Source organism: Naegleria lovaniensis (assembly GCF_003324165.1).
Source record: "Naegleria lovaniensis strain ATCC 30569 chromosome Unknown tig015, whole genome shotgun sequence".
Classification (NCBI taxonomy): Eukaryota; Heterolobosea; class Eutetramitea; order Acrasida; family Naegleriidae; genus Naegleria; species Naegleria lovaniensis.
In genome coordinates, this window is record NW_025407837.1 from 456,611 (window position 1) to 473,630 (window position 17,020).

Here is a 17,020-nt window from a genome sequence, read left to right on the forward strand (position 1 = left end):
CACAAGGAGAATTCTATTCGACAGAACAATGGAAACCAAGCTGGCGATCGAATTCAGTGAAAATTTAAATTGTTTTTGGAATATTTAAATGAAGATTGATTCTTTGGAAATTTTATTTAACAAATTGCCTGTCAATGTTTCATTGTTGAATGGAGCTCGAGTTCTTACAAGGGTTCAAGCCAAGCCATTCAAAAGAAGGGTGGCACACATCTTCTTCGTTTCTGGCAACGCAACATTTAATTTTGAATGTTGAAGAACATTCATATTGATTTGTTCGCCTTCAACAATTTGATGAAAGTGTTGAGAAAAAATGAGCAAAAAGCATTCATCATCATCACGCACCAAGAAAACTCAAGACAACAACAAACATCAGCAAACAACAGGAAAAAATACTCTTGCTGCAACAACCAGTACTTCGGAACAACAGAATTCTCGACAAGAACAACAACAACCATCAAAAAAGAATAAGCAAACTTCAAATTCTGCTTCTGCTCCATTGGCACTCTCCACTCAGGAAGAATCTAAACACAGAGAAAATGTGATCCGACTCACGAAGGACTTGGCTGCTACCGATGAAGGAATTAGAACAAGTGCTATAAGTAAATTTATTCCCTTCTTGAAGGACGCTCCATTCAACAAGTTAGATTTAGAAACAAACTTTATTGATTTTAGAAAATTATGGAAGGGTGCACTGTATGGTTTTTGGTTATGTGATGGTGAATTTAAACAACACGAGATGGGACAATTATTGGCCGAATGCATTCACAATGTGAAGGGTACAAGTGAAAATCCTCATGAATTACCAATTGCTTTTCTGAGAGCATTCTTTGATGAATTGTTTGAAACATGGCCAAGGCTTGACAAGTACAGAATGGACAAGTATTTAATGTTAGTCAGAAAGGTCATGCAACAAGCTTTTGTTTGTTTGAATAAGACTTTCCATTACAAGCCCGAAGTGGTCGAAGAATTTATTGATTTTATTCTTGAGGATGGAGTTTTTAACAATATGGAGCGAAATTTGCTTTCTTCTTTGCAGATTCATGTTGCAGAATTATTCTTCTTGGAATTGATTCAATATGGCGGTCCTCAAGTGGAAGACGACAACGATTATCATTTGAATGAGGATTCACTTTTGAAATTCATTGCCTTCTTTGTGAAAAATATGGCAGAAACCAAGAATAATAGTATTATCAAAACCTATAAGGAAGATATGTTTGACTTGTTGCTTGAATATCAAACCACATCAAGTACCAGTGAAGAAGTGGAAACTGATAAAATGGAAGATGAGGAGGAATCCAATGAAGAAGAAAATGACAACGATGAAAATGGAGAAGAAAATGATGAAGTAATCGAAGATGGAGACGATGAAGATGACGAAGATGATGATTTACCTGTTGACGAATTTGGTAATACAAGACATATCGTGAAGGATAGACCTCTTCCAATTAACATTGAACGAATTGTGAAGGAGTTTGAAAAGTACATTGCAGGATATGAGCATTCTGATGTTTGTAAGGAATATTATGAAAAATTCAAGACTAGAATTATCACTCTCGATGATTTGTATTCAGAGTTGGAGCAAGTGGCTTCTTCAAGCAACAATGGCACCTCAACCTCTCACAAGAAAGATTCAAAGAAGAAGAAGAAGAACGAAACCAACCATACGTCTCAGAAATCACAAACAAAAGAGTCCAATAAGAATCAACAAGTTGACTCAACAGAAAATCAAAAGAAAGAGACCAAAAAGCAGCAAGAGAACAAACCTACTCGTCAAAACAAAAAGCAAGTACTTATGACTGAGGATAACAAGAATGACAAGAAGAAAGAACCATCTTTGAAAAAACATACATCAACACAACAAGAAAAGCAAGAAAAACCGACACTCAAGAATGATGAACAAGGCACTCAAAAATCACAACAAGCTAAGATTGCCAAAATTAAGAACATGAAAAAGAAACTTGCTGAAATTGCTGCTGCAAAGGAAGAAAAGAAAGTGAAAATTGACCTTAATAAGAACCAAGTTAAAACATTTTCCAAGAAAGACATCGTTCCAAGTGCGCCAGTGGATTTAACTTTTTCACCAACCAAAGGTTTATTGAAGAGAAAGCAGTCGAGTGAGGACTCTCCATCATCTTTGAACTTGTCAGAGCAAAAAGTTAAAAAGAGAAAATAAAATTTTGATTCAATTTAAAATGAAATTTTGATTTGACCATGAAAATTACAATGCAGCCATGCCTAGGCAGGAACCACTTCAAATAATTCCTCCGATATTAGAATTCAAAAATTCCTCTCCTTTCCGATACATTTTTTCTCTAATGGCTTGCCTTTTCTTGCTATCGCCTGTCATTTGCTCCACTATTTCGAATTCTTCTCTTATTCTTCTTCTGAAGTATTCCTTGTTTGTGAATTGAAGAGTTTCGTTTCCTTTCCGAAGTATTTTTCTGTACAGCGACAACACGTCTCGTTTTGAAATGGGCATTTTTTTGTTGTTGATTGACGTTATTTTGTCCGTTCGAACAAAGGTTCTTTCTACTTATTTACATAATGCAAGTGATAAATTGATAAATTGAAGATTGCCAAATTATGGTCCTTGACAACAATCATTTTGCTCACCTCGTTTTCTTTTCTTCATTCCGCTCGATTCTTCTGAGGCGCTTGACGATGACTCCTCTTGTTGCAGTTCGTTATAAAAACAAGCAGTGGATGTTGAGGCTGTCAAAGGAAAATCTAAAAGAGCTGAAAATTCATTCTCAATTAATTGAATAGATGACTCCTCACAACACAAATTCGTCGAAGAATTCATCCAATCCAATTCTCCTCCCAACTGCTCCAGCATTGAATTGAAATGACCCACAGAAGAGTGAGATGTCAAGGCGTGTGAGGATTGAGGTTGAGCATGGATCAACATTAATGGATCCTCTGCTGTGTAATCTCCAAACGAAAATTCCCCTTCGTCCAACACTTGTTGAGAGAATTTGGTCATGAAGTCATAATTGCTGTTGTTGTTGTTGTTTGGATATGTTGACAAGTGGTTGTTGCTGTTGTTGATAGAATAACCCATATTGCTATTCTGGCCTCCATGATGGCTTGATGAAGAATTATGGAACGTGGATGATGCCGACATGGAATAACTCGTGCTCATGACTCCAAAAGATGATGATGGTGGACCTTGTTTAGCCATGTAAGGCTGTGAACGATTCAAAACAGCAGAAGGTGGTACAACTTGATCTACATTCAAATCCGAAAACGTTGTAACCGAATGATCAGAGGATGATGCTTGAGAGCATGAAGTTGCAGTGGAAGTGGCAGAAACAACACTGGCTCTTCTCTTCTTTGCAGTCTTTGATGATGATGATTTGGATGCACTCGTCGTCGACTTGCCATCTTCCTGAATAAATGTAAACGAGTTCATATTGCCTCCCGATGATGAGACTGAGGTACAAGATTTTCTTCTTCCCTTAGTAACGGTTTTCTTTGAGGAAGATGCTTGCTGCTGTTGTTGTTGTGCATGGGATGATGAGCTAAATACAAAATTATTCATCGTGGAACTACTACTACTACTCGAGGAAGGAACACCCTCCGTGCACGCCTTGGTACCATTCTCTTCCTCAAACACGACCACGGATTTCTTTCTTCGTGTTCTCTTCTTTTTTTGTTGTTCCAGTTCTAAAAGTTTCTGTTGTTGTTCGTGTTGGATGCGTTTTCTTCGATCATGATAGAGATTGAGCTGATGCACGATTTGAGTGATGGGAGCCGAGTTCATGAGAGCACTCACATTTTGGTTACTCTCCAATTCGTTATGCTGATTGAGAATGGTTTGAATATTATGGAGTGTGGTAGGACCTGAAGAATGTGGAGTTTGTTGGCATAATAAGGATTCTAATTTGGACATGACATGATCATAGGAGAGTGCAAGATCAAAACTCACTTCAATTTCTCTTCTGTTTTCCTTTGAATTGGATTGACCATGATCCATATGATGTGCTGTTGCTGCTGTCAATGAGTGAACTTCTTTAACAAACCTCAACAGTTCTTTCATACGATGCAAGACACCACTCGAGCTCACTTCTTGCAACGCATGAGCATAATTCTGATCATCCGAATCATAAAAGATGTGAATTTGTGAAGGATAACCTGGAACATCATTGCCTTGAGAGCTGCCACTTCTCATATTCGTACTCATCATACCATACGCTGGAGATTTCTTTAAGGAACGAACTTTTCGATCAATGCAAGCTTCTTGCTCGTTCAAACGATATTCAATGACCTTGTAGAAGGTAATGAAATCGAAATGAGTCACTATACCACACAATTGTAACTCATTATATAAACGGAAGAGAAGTGAGATCTTATCAAATAGTAAGAAGGTATTCCATCTCAATTGGGAAATCAAAACACAGAGACTGAATTCAATGAGAGCACTCAGAGAAGGAATTTGAGTGTAATCACGACCATCCATACATTCATTGTAAATGGCCAATTCACGAGATGCGTTGGTGGTATTATTCATCAATAATGGTTGCTCCAATACTGAACTGGTAGACTCCAGTGTGCTCCATAACAGTGCCTCCAAGACATTCGATGCAAATGTACTATTGCTATTAGTAGCGATGGAACTCTCACTCAAACTCTTCAATTTTCGAATAACATCTCCATTGAAGAGAAGAAATTGTCTCAATGCCTTGTAACACTGAATTTCTTTTTGAGAAGCGTCAATAACCAACGCATTGGATTGAAGAAGAGCATTCATGGAAGAGAATCCTAAAAATCCCAAATAATCTCCTTTCAATTCATAGAGTTTGAAAAAACTTCGATGCAGTTTTTCATCAATGTAATCGAGAATGGACTTTTTCGTCGAATGAAAGAGTTGAGGAGAGGTCCTTTTAGTGATCCATTGTCCTCGATTGAGTGGATACTGCAAATTCTCAATAGTTCTTCGCATCACAATGATTTGATTGACAGTTTCACATTGACTCAATGCTTGTCGAATGAGTAAATCCAATGCAGATTGGTCTGTTTCTTGATTCGTAGATGCTGAGAAGGAAGCAGCAGTTACGGATTGTTTAGATTTTCTAAACGTGGATCCCAACACGCACAAATTAATTAAACAATGAATGGCCAAGTTGTTGGCATTCACAGTGAATGAGGCAGAGTTGAGAATGGAAGTTTCATTTCTCAGACCATTCTCAACGACTTGAGCAAAGAGGAAGGCCTTCTCGACCTCAATCTTATTCGAATCGGAAATATTGCTTAGACCTAAATCGAGATAAACCGATGGGCAAGTGAGTGTCGTGCTTGAGTTCGAGTGTAGCGAATTAGTATGAACGCTGATTAAGCCATGTTGAAAGAGTGAGTTCAGATCGAGTAATGGTTGATCTGAATAATCATTGGATGGTTGCTGCTGTTTGCCAACAAATTGATGATAATGAGCTCGTGTCATCTCTTTCAAAGCCAATCGAGTGGTTTCTGTCGTGAGTTGCTCTGTCCACGTTTGGAAGATGGAGTAACGTGGAATTAATAAGGGCAAAGAACACCTGGGTAAGTACACATAGACCAGTGAGGAAATGTCTTCTTTTAGCATGTTTGTATTCCCTCCAAAAGCGCCAAGTGGTTGGTGGTTGTGTTGGTTGTTCCAGTTCAGGAAGTGGTTTCCAATGTGCATATTTGGAGCTGAGGTGGTGAGCGAATGGCAGCCGTTGGTCGTTGGTAGTATCAGGAACGACTCATCGAGAAGGTCGTCCAATGAATCGCTAATGCTAGTGTTAGTATTACAAGAAGGGGGCGAGGTCAAGGATGGTGGTTGCCATTGATGTCTTTTGTGTTGGACAACAGTCGTCAAATTACCAAGATCATTCGTATTGGAATCAAAGATATCATTCATGCCACGGACAGTGGATTGGGCCATGATCATTTGATATTGTTGTTGTTGTTGTGGATCTGAATGGCAAGGCGTTTCGTGCAATGATCGTAACCACTGAGTGAGGAAGTTCTGGCTCATGGAGGAGGAAATGGCAGTTGTTGTTGGCATGGGAGTCGTATTCGAACTGCAGTTCTGTTGAGAGAATGGGTTCATATGGATTTTGCGATTCAGTAAGGAGAGAACAGATTCATGCAGTGATCTTTGAACCACAGAGTAAGGCCAAGAACGTGTTTTTTTTTTTGGTTGAGTCATCTTGGTAAGGCAAAGTCTGATTAGCCTTATTCATTCCTGGCTCTGGCAACGTCTTCGGCCAGCCTTCCTTGTCGTTCAATCATTTCGGGGACCTGCCATTGCTGTCTCATTGTCCTACAATGGTCCTGTAAGGATCACGGTTGGTGGTTGTGGTTGGTTTGGCGAAATCGCTCAACAGTAATTTAAGAATCGGTTACTGGAGCTCATTTTAAGGTAATGCATTAATGTCTTGGCACAAAGCCGTCAACCACGAAATAAAAAAACATCCGTGCATTGGGTCAATTTTCCAGGAGTTAAGGCTTTGAGCGGAGAAATAAGTTTGAACGGGCTTTTCGTGATATCGTACATGTCCACGCAGCCATGGTAGGAGCACCACCATATGTAGAGCGGAGTACAGTACTACTGTCTGACAACAGCTGTTTTGGTGATGTAATCGAAGCGACGAACGATCGGTCATGATTTAATACCAAAAAGATGTATTATTATGATATCATATGCATCTTGATAATACCCAAATGCACAATAATAGCAATTTACGTACGCCAAGCCTTAGGATTGCCTTACATTTCATCAGATGTTTGTGGCTGCACTACCTACAAATTCTCAAAGTATAATTCCTCATATAAATCCGCCATGAACGTTTTCATGTGTTGTACACGTTTCTTGGCAAGCTCTTTTCCTGTTGTTGTTTTCATCATGCTTTCCAAATGAAATAGTTTATCATAGAAGTGTTGAATGGCTGAATCATCAGTGGCAGAGACAGTTGGTGTTGGATTCAATGCAAGTTTTTGTTGAAAAAGTTCAATGGGGGAGTGACAAGATGAAATGAATGTTTCTTCTTCAGGAATGTAGATGGCTCTTCGTTTAGATCCGCTGAACACGAGACAACGTGCTGCACCAATGACTCCAATTGCATCCAATCGATCACTGTCTTGAACCTTTGTGGATAATTTTGGTAATGAAAGGATGGTTTTTTTGCATGAGTATGTATTGCATGCAGCATTGAGGTAACCAAGTGTTGTATTATATTACATTCAAGAAATGATGGTTTTTTTGCATAAGTAGGTATTGCAAGCAAATAGATAGCCATTCAAACATATGAAATAATTACCAGCAAATAAAAGTGTTGAAGTACCTACCACTTTCAATTCAATTGGCAATTCATCTTTTTCTTCCTTATTTTCTTTCATTCTCTTCACCTCCTTTGAATATGAAATGTTGTCCACAACATATTGAACTCTTTCAATAATATCTTCTGGTACCAATAATTGTGATAAATGTTCTTCAATAGCTCGCTGTGCCTTGTTTTTGTCAACAGTACCATTCTGATTGGGTTCTACATATTTATGATCATGCACATCATGTAAATAAGCTGCCAATTCAATCACTTGTAATTTTTCCAAAATAGAAGGAGCAACAGAAGTGCAATGTGCACTATCAAGAGTTGAAACATCGGAAGGTAAAGCCAATTCTTTGTGTGCGATAAATTTGGCCATTTTCACCACTCTTTCCACATGATGAAAATCATGAGAAGCATCGTATTGAGACATAACCCCTCGGACCATTTCACGAGTTTTAGAAATTACTTGAGACCAATTATTAATTATCATTTTCATTGGACGAATTCTGGAGCGAGGTTCAAAGAGTCAAATTGATTTTGAATAAATAATAAATTATTATCAATTTTACAATTCAAAATTGCTTTTGCCAAGTAATTACGATAATTTTTATCCAAAAAACAATTGCAGAGTGACCACCAATTTAAAAGTCTCTGCGCACACTGTGAGATGAAATAATTTGTTGAACTTCGAGTGCTTGAGCGAACACTTGAGAGGAAATTGGTGAAATTCGTGATGGACTCATTTTCGGGCGCAGTAATTCGTCGGCAAAAAACATCATCTTTTTTAAATGAAATACTGTATTATTGTAAAAATTAAAAGAGCCTCAATGTTTAAAACTCTATCAATAATATCATTGGAAAACACATCAAGCATATATCATAATTGCTTGCAATATTCCCTCAATTACATTTACCAATGATTCACTGGATTCTTACATCGAGCTCTATATTTACGATCCAACATCTTATACAAATATCCTTCCATCATGTGATTCACGTTATTAAAAGTAATCCGCACATAGGGATCCACTTTGGAAGCCAATGCTAACTGTTTCAAATCGGGAGCAAAATATTTGAGGTAAATATTTCGATACCACCAAGAACCACCTTTCGCCTCTTCATGTTGCAAATCCACAGTCGTTGCCAAAAAGTAAGCAGGCATGTAAATATTCTTGACTCGTTCCTGGAATTCTTGACAAGTCTCAGCAGTCCATGGTGATTGAGCATTCTTGTGAGGTCTCCTAAGAATTTCATCGAGAATGAGTTCGGACTCACAAATACATGTAATGCCTTGTCCGTAGACTGGATTCAAACTGCCAACGCTGTCTCCCTATGAGAATGAGTAATAATATTTACACATGGCGAGACATATCGATGGTGTCCGTTCATACAAGTCATATGACAACGTCATTACGATATTGATATTGATAAATTCTTGTATGACCACTTACCAATGCAATAAAGTTTTCCAAGACATGTCTCTTTCCAGTTTCATCTTTGTGATTATTCACTTCTTCCCAATGATTGAAAACAGTTCCATCTAATTTGTAAACAAATTTCAATTCAAACAGTTAAAGTCAATGTGCTCGAATCTATCTGTCCCAATCTTGTCATTTTGTTTTCCTCACTTACCTTTTTTATAATTCATCCAATCTCTTACCACTCCATTTTCAGTATCACACTTATCAAAGAAATATTGAGCCTTCTTGGCCAACTCTGGACATCTCTGTTCCAAATATTCGACACAATCTTGAGGGCTCTTGATCGATGTACAACTTGGATTCTTTCCAACTTCTCCCAAAATAAACATTCCCATATCTTGGGAAACACGATAAAAGATGATTCCAATCTTGGACGGAGCACCAATGGAACCCAAATGAAACCAAACTGGAGTTTTACCATCCTTCTTCTTGTAGAAACCTTCCTTATCGTTTGGATCTTTCAATTTGTACAACACTGAGGTGTAGGTATTGGTGAGCAAAATTTTGCTTTTTGGCATTTCAAACTTGATGAGATTGGTTTTAAATTCATCTTCAACATAACGTGGAGTTTGAGTGGTGAGTCCAGTACAATCTACAATCAAATCACCTCTCACTTCTTGACCATTTTCTAACTTGACTCCTACGACACGATGAATCAAGGTTTGAGAATCGAGTGGATGATGTTGACTCTTTTCAAAAATCAATCCAACCACACGTTGTTCTTCCATAATTTCAATTTTTCCCAACATGTTTTGAGAGAGTTTTCCACTACTAATTTGGAGTAATTTATCACGAACCCAAATTTCAAACATGCCACGAGTCATTTGATAATTTGGTAACACTAATTGAGGAACTTGTTCAAATTGGCCATGCAAATGATCAGTTTCTCCATCGACTTGCGCAAAATCGGAATAAATAAGGGTCATTTCATAGGCTCCAATACCGAGAATTTCCTGAATGAAATCAACACCCAAAGCACCTCCAAAGAGTTTTTTCAAAATAGTAAGAGCTCGATATAAAAAGACGTGAGTTTGTTGTCCGTGTGGTGCCGTTGATTTACCTAAAATTATTATACGGGATCACAATATAAGGGAGCAATAACCATGGTAGATTTAGAGAGAGAGAATATCATTTGCATGTTCATGATTGAAACAAGTTATAGGACAAGGGTGTGTTTTTCAAAAGATGGCAATGATCATCACATTTCGATTCATAGAAAATTTGAAATTCAAAATTCACACATGAACACATTTACACCAACTTACCTTCTTCATACTTTTTCTGTTCCACTAAAATGACCTTTTCATAATGAAAGGACAAGACCAAGCTCGTTAAAAGACCTCCGACACTACCACCCATCACGACACAGGTTTTACCCTTGTTGAACGATGAAGAATTTTCTAAAGTGTTGAGAGATCCAATACGAGAGGTTTCTAATTTCACTTGAGCATTAAAGTATTTCTTGAAAACACCAAACCATAAATAAGTGAGAGAGAGTACGAGGAGAAGGATCAATGCGAGGAGAGACCACAAAATGATGGAAAGGATGGCCATTCGTTTGAACGTTTTGAAAATTATTTGTCTTTTTGAGAGGATTTGAAAATAATTATTTTCCAAATGATTGATCACAATGATGATGAAGGAATGATTGGGATCGAAAGAGTCTGTGACGAATATGAGAGACAAATATGAGACACCACACAATAAAGATGATCAATGGATGCTGTGAATGGTGTGCTGGAAGGCTGCCTCTGACTCTTGAATGTTTTTTTTTGGTCAACCACAGTGGGAAGAGCGACAACGCCTTCCAAATAAATCATGTAGGAAAGTAAACTGCAAGTCAATATAAGGTCCATTAGTAGATGTGTTAAGGGTGGAGGAGTTTAGGTTCAATCTTTGTTTTCACTTGAGATGTCCTTCATTATTAGAGAAATAAAAGAAAAATTAATTAAAAAATGTCTCGAAACGGCATCACTCAACTTTCCAAAGTTTGTGTCTACTTTTGTGATTGGGGTGGTTCTTCGAAAGGGATGAGACAATTTTTGGACCAAACATCGGGAGCATTCTGGGAATTAGCCAAAGCATCTCCTGAAGTAAAGTTTGTTGTCCAATTACGTAGAGGAAAACATCCCTTTATGAAGGCCATTTACAAGAATGGAAGAGAACATGCCCACGACTGCAAGAATATGGATGCTAGTGAAATTACTCAAAAACTCCACAACATCAAATCGCAATGGGGTGATAAAGCAAAGAAGATTGGTGCTGGTAAATTAACGAAAAATCCTTCCGTACAAGGCTTGTACATCCCACAATTATGGCTCAAGACTGCAAGTTTGGCCCGATACAACAAACAAGTGGATGAAGCCAACCAATAATTCCTCATCTCATCATCATCATCATTTAGTAATATTGCTAAACACTCACCAAATTCTAAATACATCATCAAATTTTTGTAGTGCAATGGTTGTTAGAACAACCAGACGGATACCCGTAAATGAATTTTCATTACTAGTTTCATTAATTATTACACAATTTTTAGAATTTATTTGTTGTTCTTGTTGTCGAAGAATTATTATAAATTAAAAAGCGTGAAAGAGAGCTGTTGGAGTAGAGAAGGAAAATGTCGTATCGGACAGCAGCCCAACTTCTCTCATCCACCACGAAGACTGAACTAACATCTTACAATCCTGTTTGGTTCTTCATATCTTCAATCTTCTTGGCAATCTCGTTTGGTGTTCTTTGTAAATCTTCGGAGATGGTAGCCCTTGTTTGCAGATCCAAATCATTGAATTGTTCAATCAAGTCGCCATCAATGACGCCTTTCACTGGGAAGTAATAGGAACGATATGCGAGATGGTCTCTGCCACACAAAGGTGGATTCCTCTCTCTGAGTTGCATTTCGAGATGAGTGAAAAAGTCAATGTCTTTCTTGGAGGTAAATGGCACAAACACGCCCATTGATCCTGTGATGGTGGCATAGACCAACACTGAAGGTCCTCCAGGTATCAGTTGTGTCTTACACAAGCTTGTAATCATGGAACCAACATAGAATTTCACAATCTCTGTAGCTTTTTGTGGAGCTCCATTAAGTAAACCTCTCTCCCAAATCCACTTTTCTTTTCCATTAGTTGCCTCTTCCAAATCGTCAGAAACATCATTTGGTAAACGAGCAATGAAAAAGTTACCAAACTTGTCTCCTCCTGCAATGGTATTGTAGTCAAGAAGCGCCGAAGCAGTCAACCATCTTGGTGTGGTATTATCTGCAAAGATGGTCAAGGTATTTTCTTGTACATTATATTTCACAAAGTGGAATGATTCTGAAATGTCTCCAACATAAATTCTGTTTCCGTCCACTGAAACTGAAGTGATGAAATTTGGGAATAATTTGTTTTCACACTTTCTCAACAACTTCTTTTTGCCCAAGTCATAAATTCTCAACATGTTCTTTACACCTACGAGCAATCTGCCACGGAAAGCATGCAAACCATAAGGCACATCTTCAACTTCTGTCTTGTGAATAAGTTGAAGTTTTCCTTCATCTGTCACTTGGAAAAGGTTAATATAACCACATGCACACTTCCTTGTTGGGTGCAAGACCATATCCTTGGCAGTTCCAACCACGATTAAAGTTGAATTTGGTTTAATACCGTCCAAAGCGGTAGCGAATTTGCATGTTGTAATACTGAAGGCTGCTTCATTATCTTCAAATTCATACTCATCCACATGCTCTTGTCTCTTAGGGGAATAGACACGAATAGATGAGACCCATTGGCCTGATCTTGGTTTTGTCTTAATGGCACCATAGGCAACATCATTGAATTCGCTTGGAGTTGCTTCTGTATCTTCAAAATTTAGGTACTCTGGTCTTACGCTAGGTTTCAAAGTATTGTAATCTGATTGAAGAATTATCATGTTTGAGCTCTCATCATGCACAACAAATTTTCTTGGTGTATAATTGAGAGGCACAACGTTCTGTGTAAACTTGTCAGCAAGGGATGAAATGGAAAGAATTCTCAAGTCTTCTCCAACAATAGATACTAAACCTTCTGGAATTTGTTCAGAAGCAAAATGAGTGGCCGTAGTCAACATTGGATACGAGAGAGGAGTCATTTCAACTCTGCCATGATTGAAATATCCTAGCCATGGTTTGCTTGAGAGAGCTAGAATTGCATTTTGTCCCTTCGTTCTAATATTTCTCAACTTGACAGGCCTAGTACCTAAAAATCTTGATCGTGTGTCAGAGAGCTCTCCTGAATGAGGGTCTACTGTTGATCTTAGGAGAACACCATTACTGAGACCAATATTTAGGTAAAGAGCAAGTCCGTCGTTTGCTGAAAGACCAGTAGGCAATTCAATCATGCTTAATGACTCTGGATCAGCTGGTAAAGCTTGTCTAGAGAGAATAGACATCATGTCATATTGGCCCAATGATATCAATCTTACTGTTTTGTCGTAGAAACCAACTGCAAGGAATCTAGCTCGGGTATGTCCTTCAGATACTGGACACAAGGCAAGACAAGCAACATCTTGAGCCATGTCATTGGTTTCTGTATTAATTAATTGACCTGAATTAGTATCATACTCGAAATAAATGATTTCTCCTCCACTTAGAGCAACGACGATTTGATATCCGTTAACAGTTGCTTTTTCAACTAGCTTATTTCCAGAATCCCAACCAGATTTCCTCTCACCTTCTCGTCCAATATGAATAATGCCTCTTGGATGAATTTGAACCAAATCTTCCTCACCAATATTTGCTGCAAAAATTGTTTTGGTATTTGTTAAAAAACCGCTATCAGCAACTTCCTCTACTTTGTCTCCAATTGAAAGGACCATCGTAAAATCAGTAAATGAAATAACAATATACTTGTCAAAATCGGATGAAATTGAATCTTTCACTGTAAAGACGGCTGGTGGTGATTGTTCCAATGGAGCTGAAACTTCTTCTTCAACAGGCAAGCCGTATCGTAATACTCTCAGTGATGAATGAGGACCTCTTCCATGAAGAGCATAAATTTGAGAGGAACCTTCGGTCATTAAATCTGTAATTTTCATGTCAGTAACAGGAGCCAAGCTTTTTAAATCTTGGACTTTTTGAATATGTCGATGGCTCATGTAAGGTTTAAATGTTGGGAATGACTCAAGGCCAATCATTTCAAAGGATTCATCATATTCTGAATGCTGAATAGATTTAAGTCTGTATAGTTTGTGGTCACTGAATTCGGATGCTGAGAAAATAAAACCGTTTTTCAAAGTTAAGAAAGTGTTTGCTACTGGAATTGTGTCAAAGTAATGAATGCTGATATTTTTCACATTTTTTTGTTCGTCCAGATCGAGTGAAACCTTATACAAATCACCTAATTCGCTTTGCACAAGCAAGAACATGTCAGCAGCTTTTTTCACCATATGCATACTTGAGCTAACAATCATGAGGCCTCTTTCCAGAGGCATGCCTGCTCTTCTTGGTATTGGAACTCTGACATTGTGAGAGCCTTTTCGGTATGTAATGTGGTTTTCGGAACAAATCAAAACACCTCTCACAGGTTCAGGTATTTGAATGAGCATGTTTGATGATCTATCAATCTCATCTGCTGACTTTTTAACAATTGTATTTTTTCCTAGGTCCAATTCATAAATAGTGAGAGTCTTCTTAATGGATTGATAGGCTTCATCGGATTCATCAGCTCCTTCATAATTCACTTCAATGCAAGCAAAGGTAGGGTTGTTGTCAAATCCGACATCCAAAGCAATCATGGAATACACAAGAGTATTTTGTGAATGTCCCTCTAGAGGTGATGATATAGTCAAATGATCGCCATCCATACGGATTACATAGACAAACTTTTGTTTTTCAATGGCACCAATCATGAGAGCTCTTCCTTGGGGATCTGCAGCCAAGTATTGGCCCGGAACAATTCTTCGGCATCCAGTCTTGCCATACGTTTCCACATGAACCTGCACAAACTTGTTAAGAATCGCGTTAAATTCTAAAATAACAATAGATCCAGAATCAGAGCCGATGGCAATATAATCTTTATCACCGGTGTTGCTGAATTTAAAAGCTACCATTGAGCGTATGACTCCAAAGACATCTTGCGATAATAAACATGAGAGAGGTGGGACGTTCTCTTCCGAGCAATCATAGAGCTCCAAAACGCTTCCTTTTGCAACAAGTATTTCGGTTGCTCTCACCAATTTCTCATTTCGTTTCACCTTCCGTCCAGAGAAGCAGCCTGTGATCGCTGTGTCCACGCTTCCTGGCTTGATGAGAGTAAAATGATAAAGTTGCATGTATTTTTTTTTTAATTCTTTGCAGTCAGGTTACTCGGAACGGGGTTGTTCAAACAAAAAGCCTGTTTAAAAGTAAAACAAAAACACCAACAAGCAAAATCAGGAAAAGCGTCAGTAATACTGATTTGAAAAGTGGAGAATCTAACATATGACTGATGAGATTGTTCTCGTGGGACGAGGTAACATGACTTGTTGACAGGTGTGATTGTGAATTTTTGGCATGGTCTTCAACAGACTCCTCATGTGATGAAACATGCAAATCAACATAATCACGCCTTTCACTAATCCATTGTAGAATACTTTCGTAATGGTTCCTGATATAGTAATCTAATATTTCCAGTTCTCGCTTTAATCTTTGGTTTCTCGAATACTTTTTCTCAATCCCAATTTTTTGATTGAGGGAATGTCTCGTTTCTTGTAAATAATAAATGCAACAATGCTCAAAGAAATCTAACGTTGAAACATCAAACTCTTCATATTTTGCGAGCAAAATATCGCGTAGAATTTTGTCATTGCTGTAAAGTACCAAACTATGTAGTTGCTTGGCCGCAGCTACAGTATCAAATGCCACAATAAAAACATATTTAGGATCCACCAGACCAATAATGAAATCAGAATATAAATCATAGAATCCGCTCTCTGCCATGTCTGCTTTGTAAACATGACAATAGTCCTTTTCAACGAACCGGTTTGTGATTCCCATCTTGGCCCTACCTGCATAGTACTTAATTACGTCTCCAAATTTTACGAATATTATATAAATGACATCTCTGTCGTTCATATGACATGGATACAATCTCGACAAGTTGTTGAACTTTTTAAATGTAGAATTGGTTTCTAACCACAGAGGAAGTTGGGAATGTATGCTTTTAGCTTTGGTTGGATATAATTTGAATAAGGTTGGTTCTTCATTGCTAGAGCACTGTGTGTAGTCGCAAAATGTCATGTTGCAGAATTTAGAGTGGGTAATCTTGTGTCTAATGGAAAAATGTTGTTGAAATAATGTACGCATGTCTTTTGTGGTTCCACAGCAAGACTTGTTAACAAATACAGGGAGAGTTTTGGCACAGTAATGAGCTATATTTTGTACTGCATTTTCTTCGAATATTGCCTTTTTAAAATGTTCAAACTTTTTTTCTCTTATGCGTTGTTGTAATTTGGAACTATGATCAAATGCACGTTGGAGAGCAAGCTCAATGTCTCTTGTGTTATCATCCATCAGACTTGCCAGTACTTCTGGATCAATGACGATATCATCATCTTCCACAAAATCATCATGTTTAACTTCCATTGTATTGTTATTGTAATCATGCTGTTGATTATTGATATCAAATTCTTCATCAATTTGGGAGCATTGGATTATAATATCATCAATATCTTCCGAGAGTAATGAGATAGAGTCTGCAGAATCGGTTTGCTGTGAGCCTCCAACACTTGAATATTGTTGAGTATCTACTGAATTTACAAAAACTTGAGAGTCGTGTTTTGTTTTCTTTGGTGTTGAAAATGAGTCTTGCTCTTGGGAGTTCATGATTTCCGAGAGGACTTCTTCATCAATGATTAAATCTTCATCTTCATTCCACTCTACCATGACTTCATATTTTCTTTTGTTTTCTGGAGAATCTTCAACAATTGTTGAGGATGTTGTCATAGTGAGAGTACATTCATGATGAGAATTCTCAGCCATCGTTGATTGGGAATGCCCACGAAACATTTTTTTGGAACAAATTACCGAATAGCACTCTTTGATGACGAATGGATTAATTGATCATTCATTGGATATTGGTGTTTAGCATTCTACTTGAATTTCAAATATCAACACTAGAGACAACGTTCCGTTTCCTTTATTTTTAAAAGGTATTCAGATCAAAAAAATAGAACCGAATTAAAATACGAGTGCTGCACTATTTCATTTTCAACGTCGTCACTAACTGCTTCCCGAAAGAAATCACCTCC

The 17,020-nt window shown here is 37.8% G+C and overlaps 6 protein-coding genes across 6 annotated transcripts; 2 read left to right on the forward strand and 4 right to left on the reverse strand.

Moving 5' to 3' along the window:
- Window positions 1-310: 310 nt before the first annotated feature.
- On the forward strand, window positions 311-2,173 carry C9374_002409 (uncharacterized protein; the record flags this gene model as incomplete). The annotated part of the gene is made up of 1 exon (XM_044691824.1): window positions 311-2,173. One exon carries the CDS (start codon window positions 311-313, stop codon window positions 2,171-2,173), a length of 1,863 nt encoding a protein of 620 aa, XP_044550657.1.
- A 408-nt stretch (window positions 2,174-2,581) lies between these two features.
- On the reverse strand, window positions 2,582-7,737 carry C9374_002410 (uncharacterized protein; the record flags this gene model as incomplete). Its single annotated transcript, XM_044691826.1, has 3 exons — window positions 2,582-5,813; window positions 6,770-7,110; window positions 7,312-7,737. 3 exons carry the CDS (start codon window positions 7,735-7,737, stop codon window positions 2,582-2,584), a joined length of 3,999 nt encoding a protein of 1,332 aa, XP_044550658.1.
- Window positions 7,738-8,202: 465 nt separating this feature from the next.
- On the reverse strand, window positions 8,203-10,327 carry C9374_002411 (uncharacterized protein; the record flags this gene model as incomplete). The annotated part of the gene is made up of 4 exons (XM_044691827.1): window positions 8,203-8,622; window positions 8,744-8,832; window positions 8,925-9,833; window positions 10,039-10,327. 4 exons carry the CDS (start codon window positions 10,325-10,327, stop codon window positions 8,203-8,205), a joined length of 1,707 nt encoding a protein of 568 aa, XP_044550659.1.
- Window positions 10,328-10,728: 401 nt separating this feature from the next.
- C9374_002412 (uncharacterized protein) lies at window positions 10,729-11,148 on the forward strand (the record flags this gene model as incomplete). Its single annotated transcript, XM_044691828.1, has 1 exon — window positions 10,729-11,148. One exon carries the CDS (start codon window positions 10,729-10,731, stop codon window positions 11,146-11,148), a length of 420 nt encoding a protein of 139 aa, XP_044550660.1.
- Window positions 11,149-11,452: 304 nt separating this feature from the next.
- Window positions 11,453-15,064, reverse strand: C9374_002413 (uncharacterized protein; the record flags this gene model as incomplete). Its single annotated transcript, XM_044691829.1, has 1 exon — window positions 11,453-15,064. The coding sequence occupies one exon, from the start codon at window positions 15,062-15,064 to the stop codon at window positions 11,453-11,455; it is 3,612 nt and encodes a 1,203-aa protein (XP_044550661.1).
- Window positions 15,065-15,113: 49 nt separating this feature from the next.
- Window positions 15,114-16,778, reverse strand: C9374_002414 (uncharacterized protein; the record flags this gene model as incomplete). Its single annotated transcript, XM_044691830.1, has 1 exon — window positions 15,114-16,778. The coding sequence occupies one exon, from the start codon at window positions 16,776-16,778 to the stop codon at window positions 15,114-15,116; it is 1,665 nt and encodes a 554-aa protein (XP_044550662.1).
- Between the last annotated feature and the right edge of the window lie 242 nt (window positions 16,779-17,020).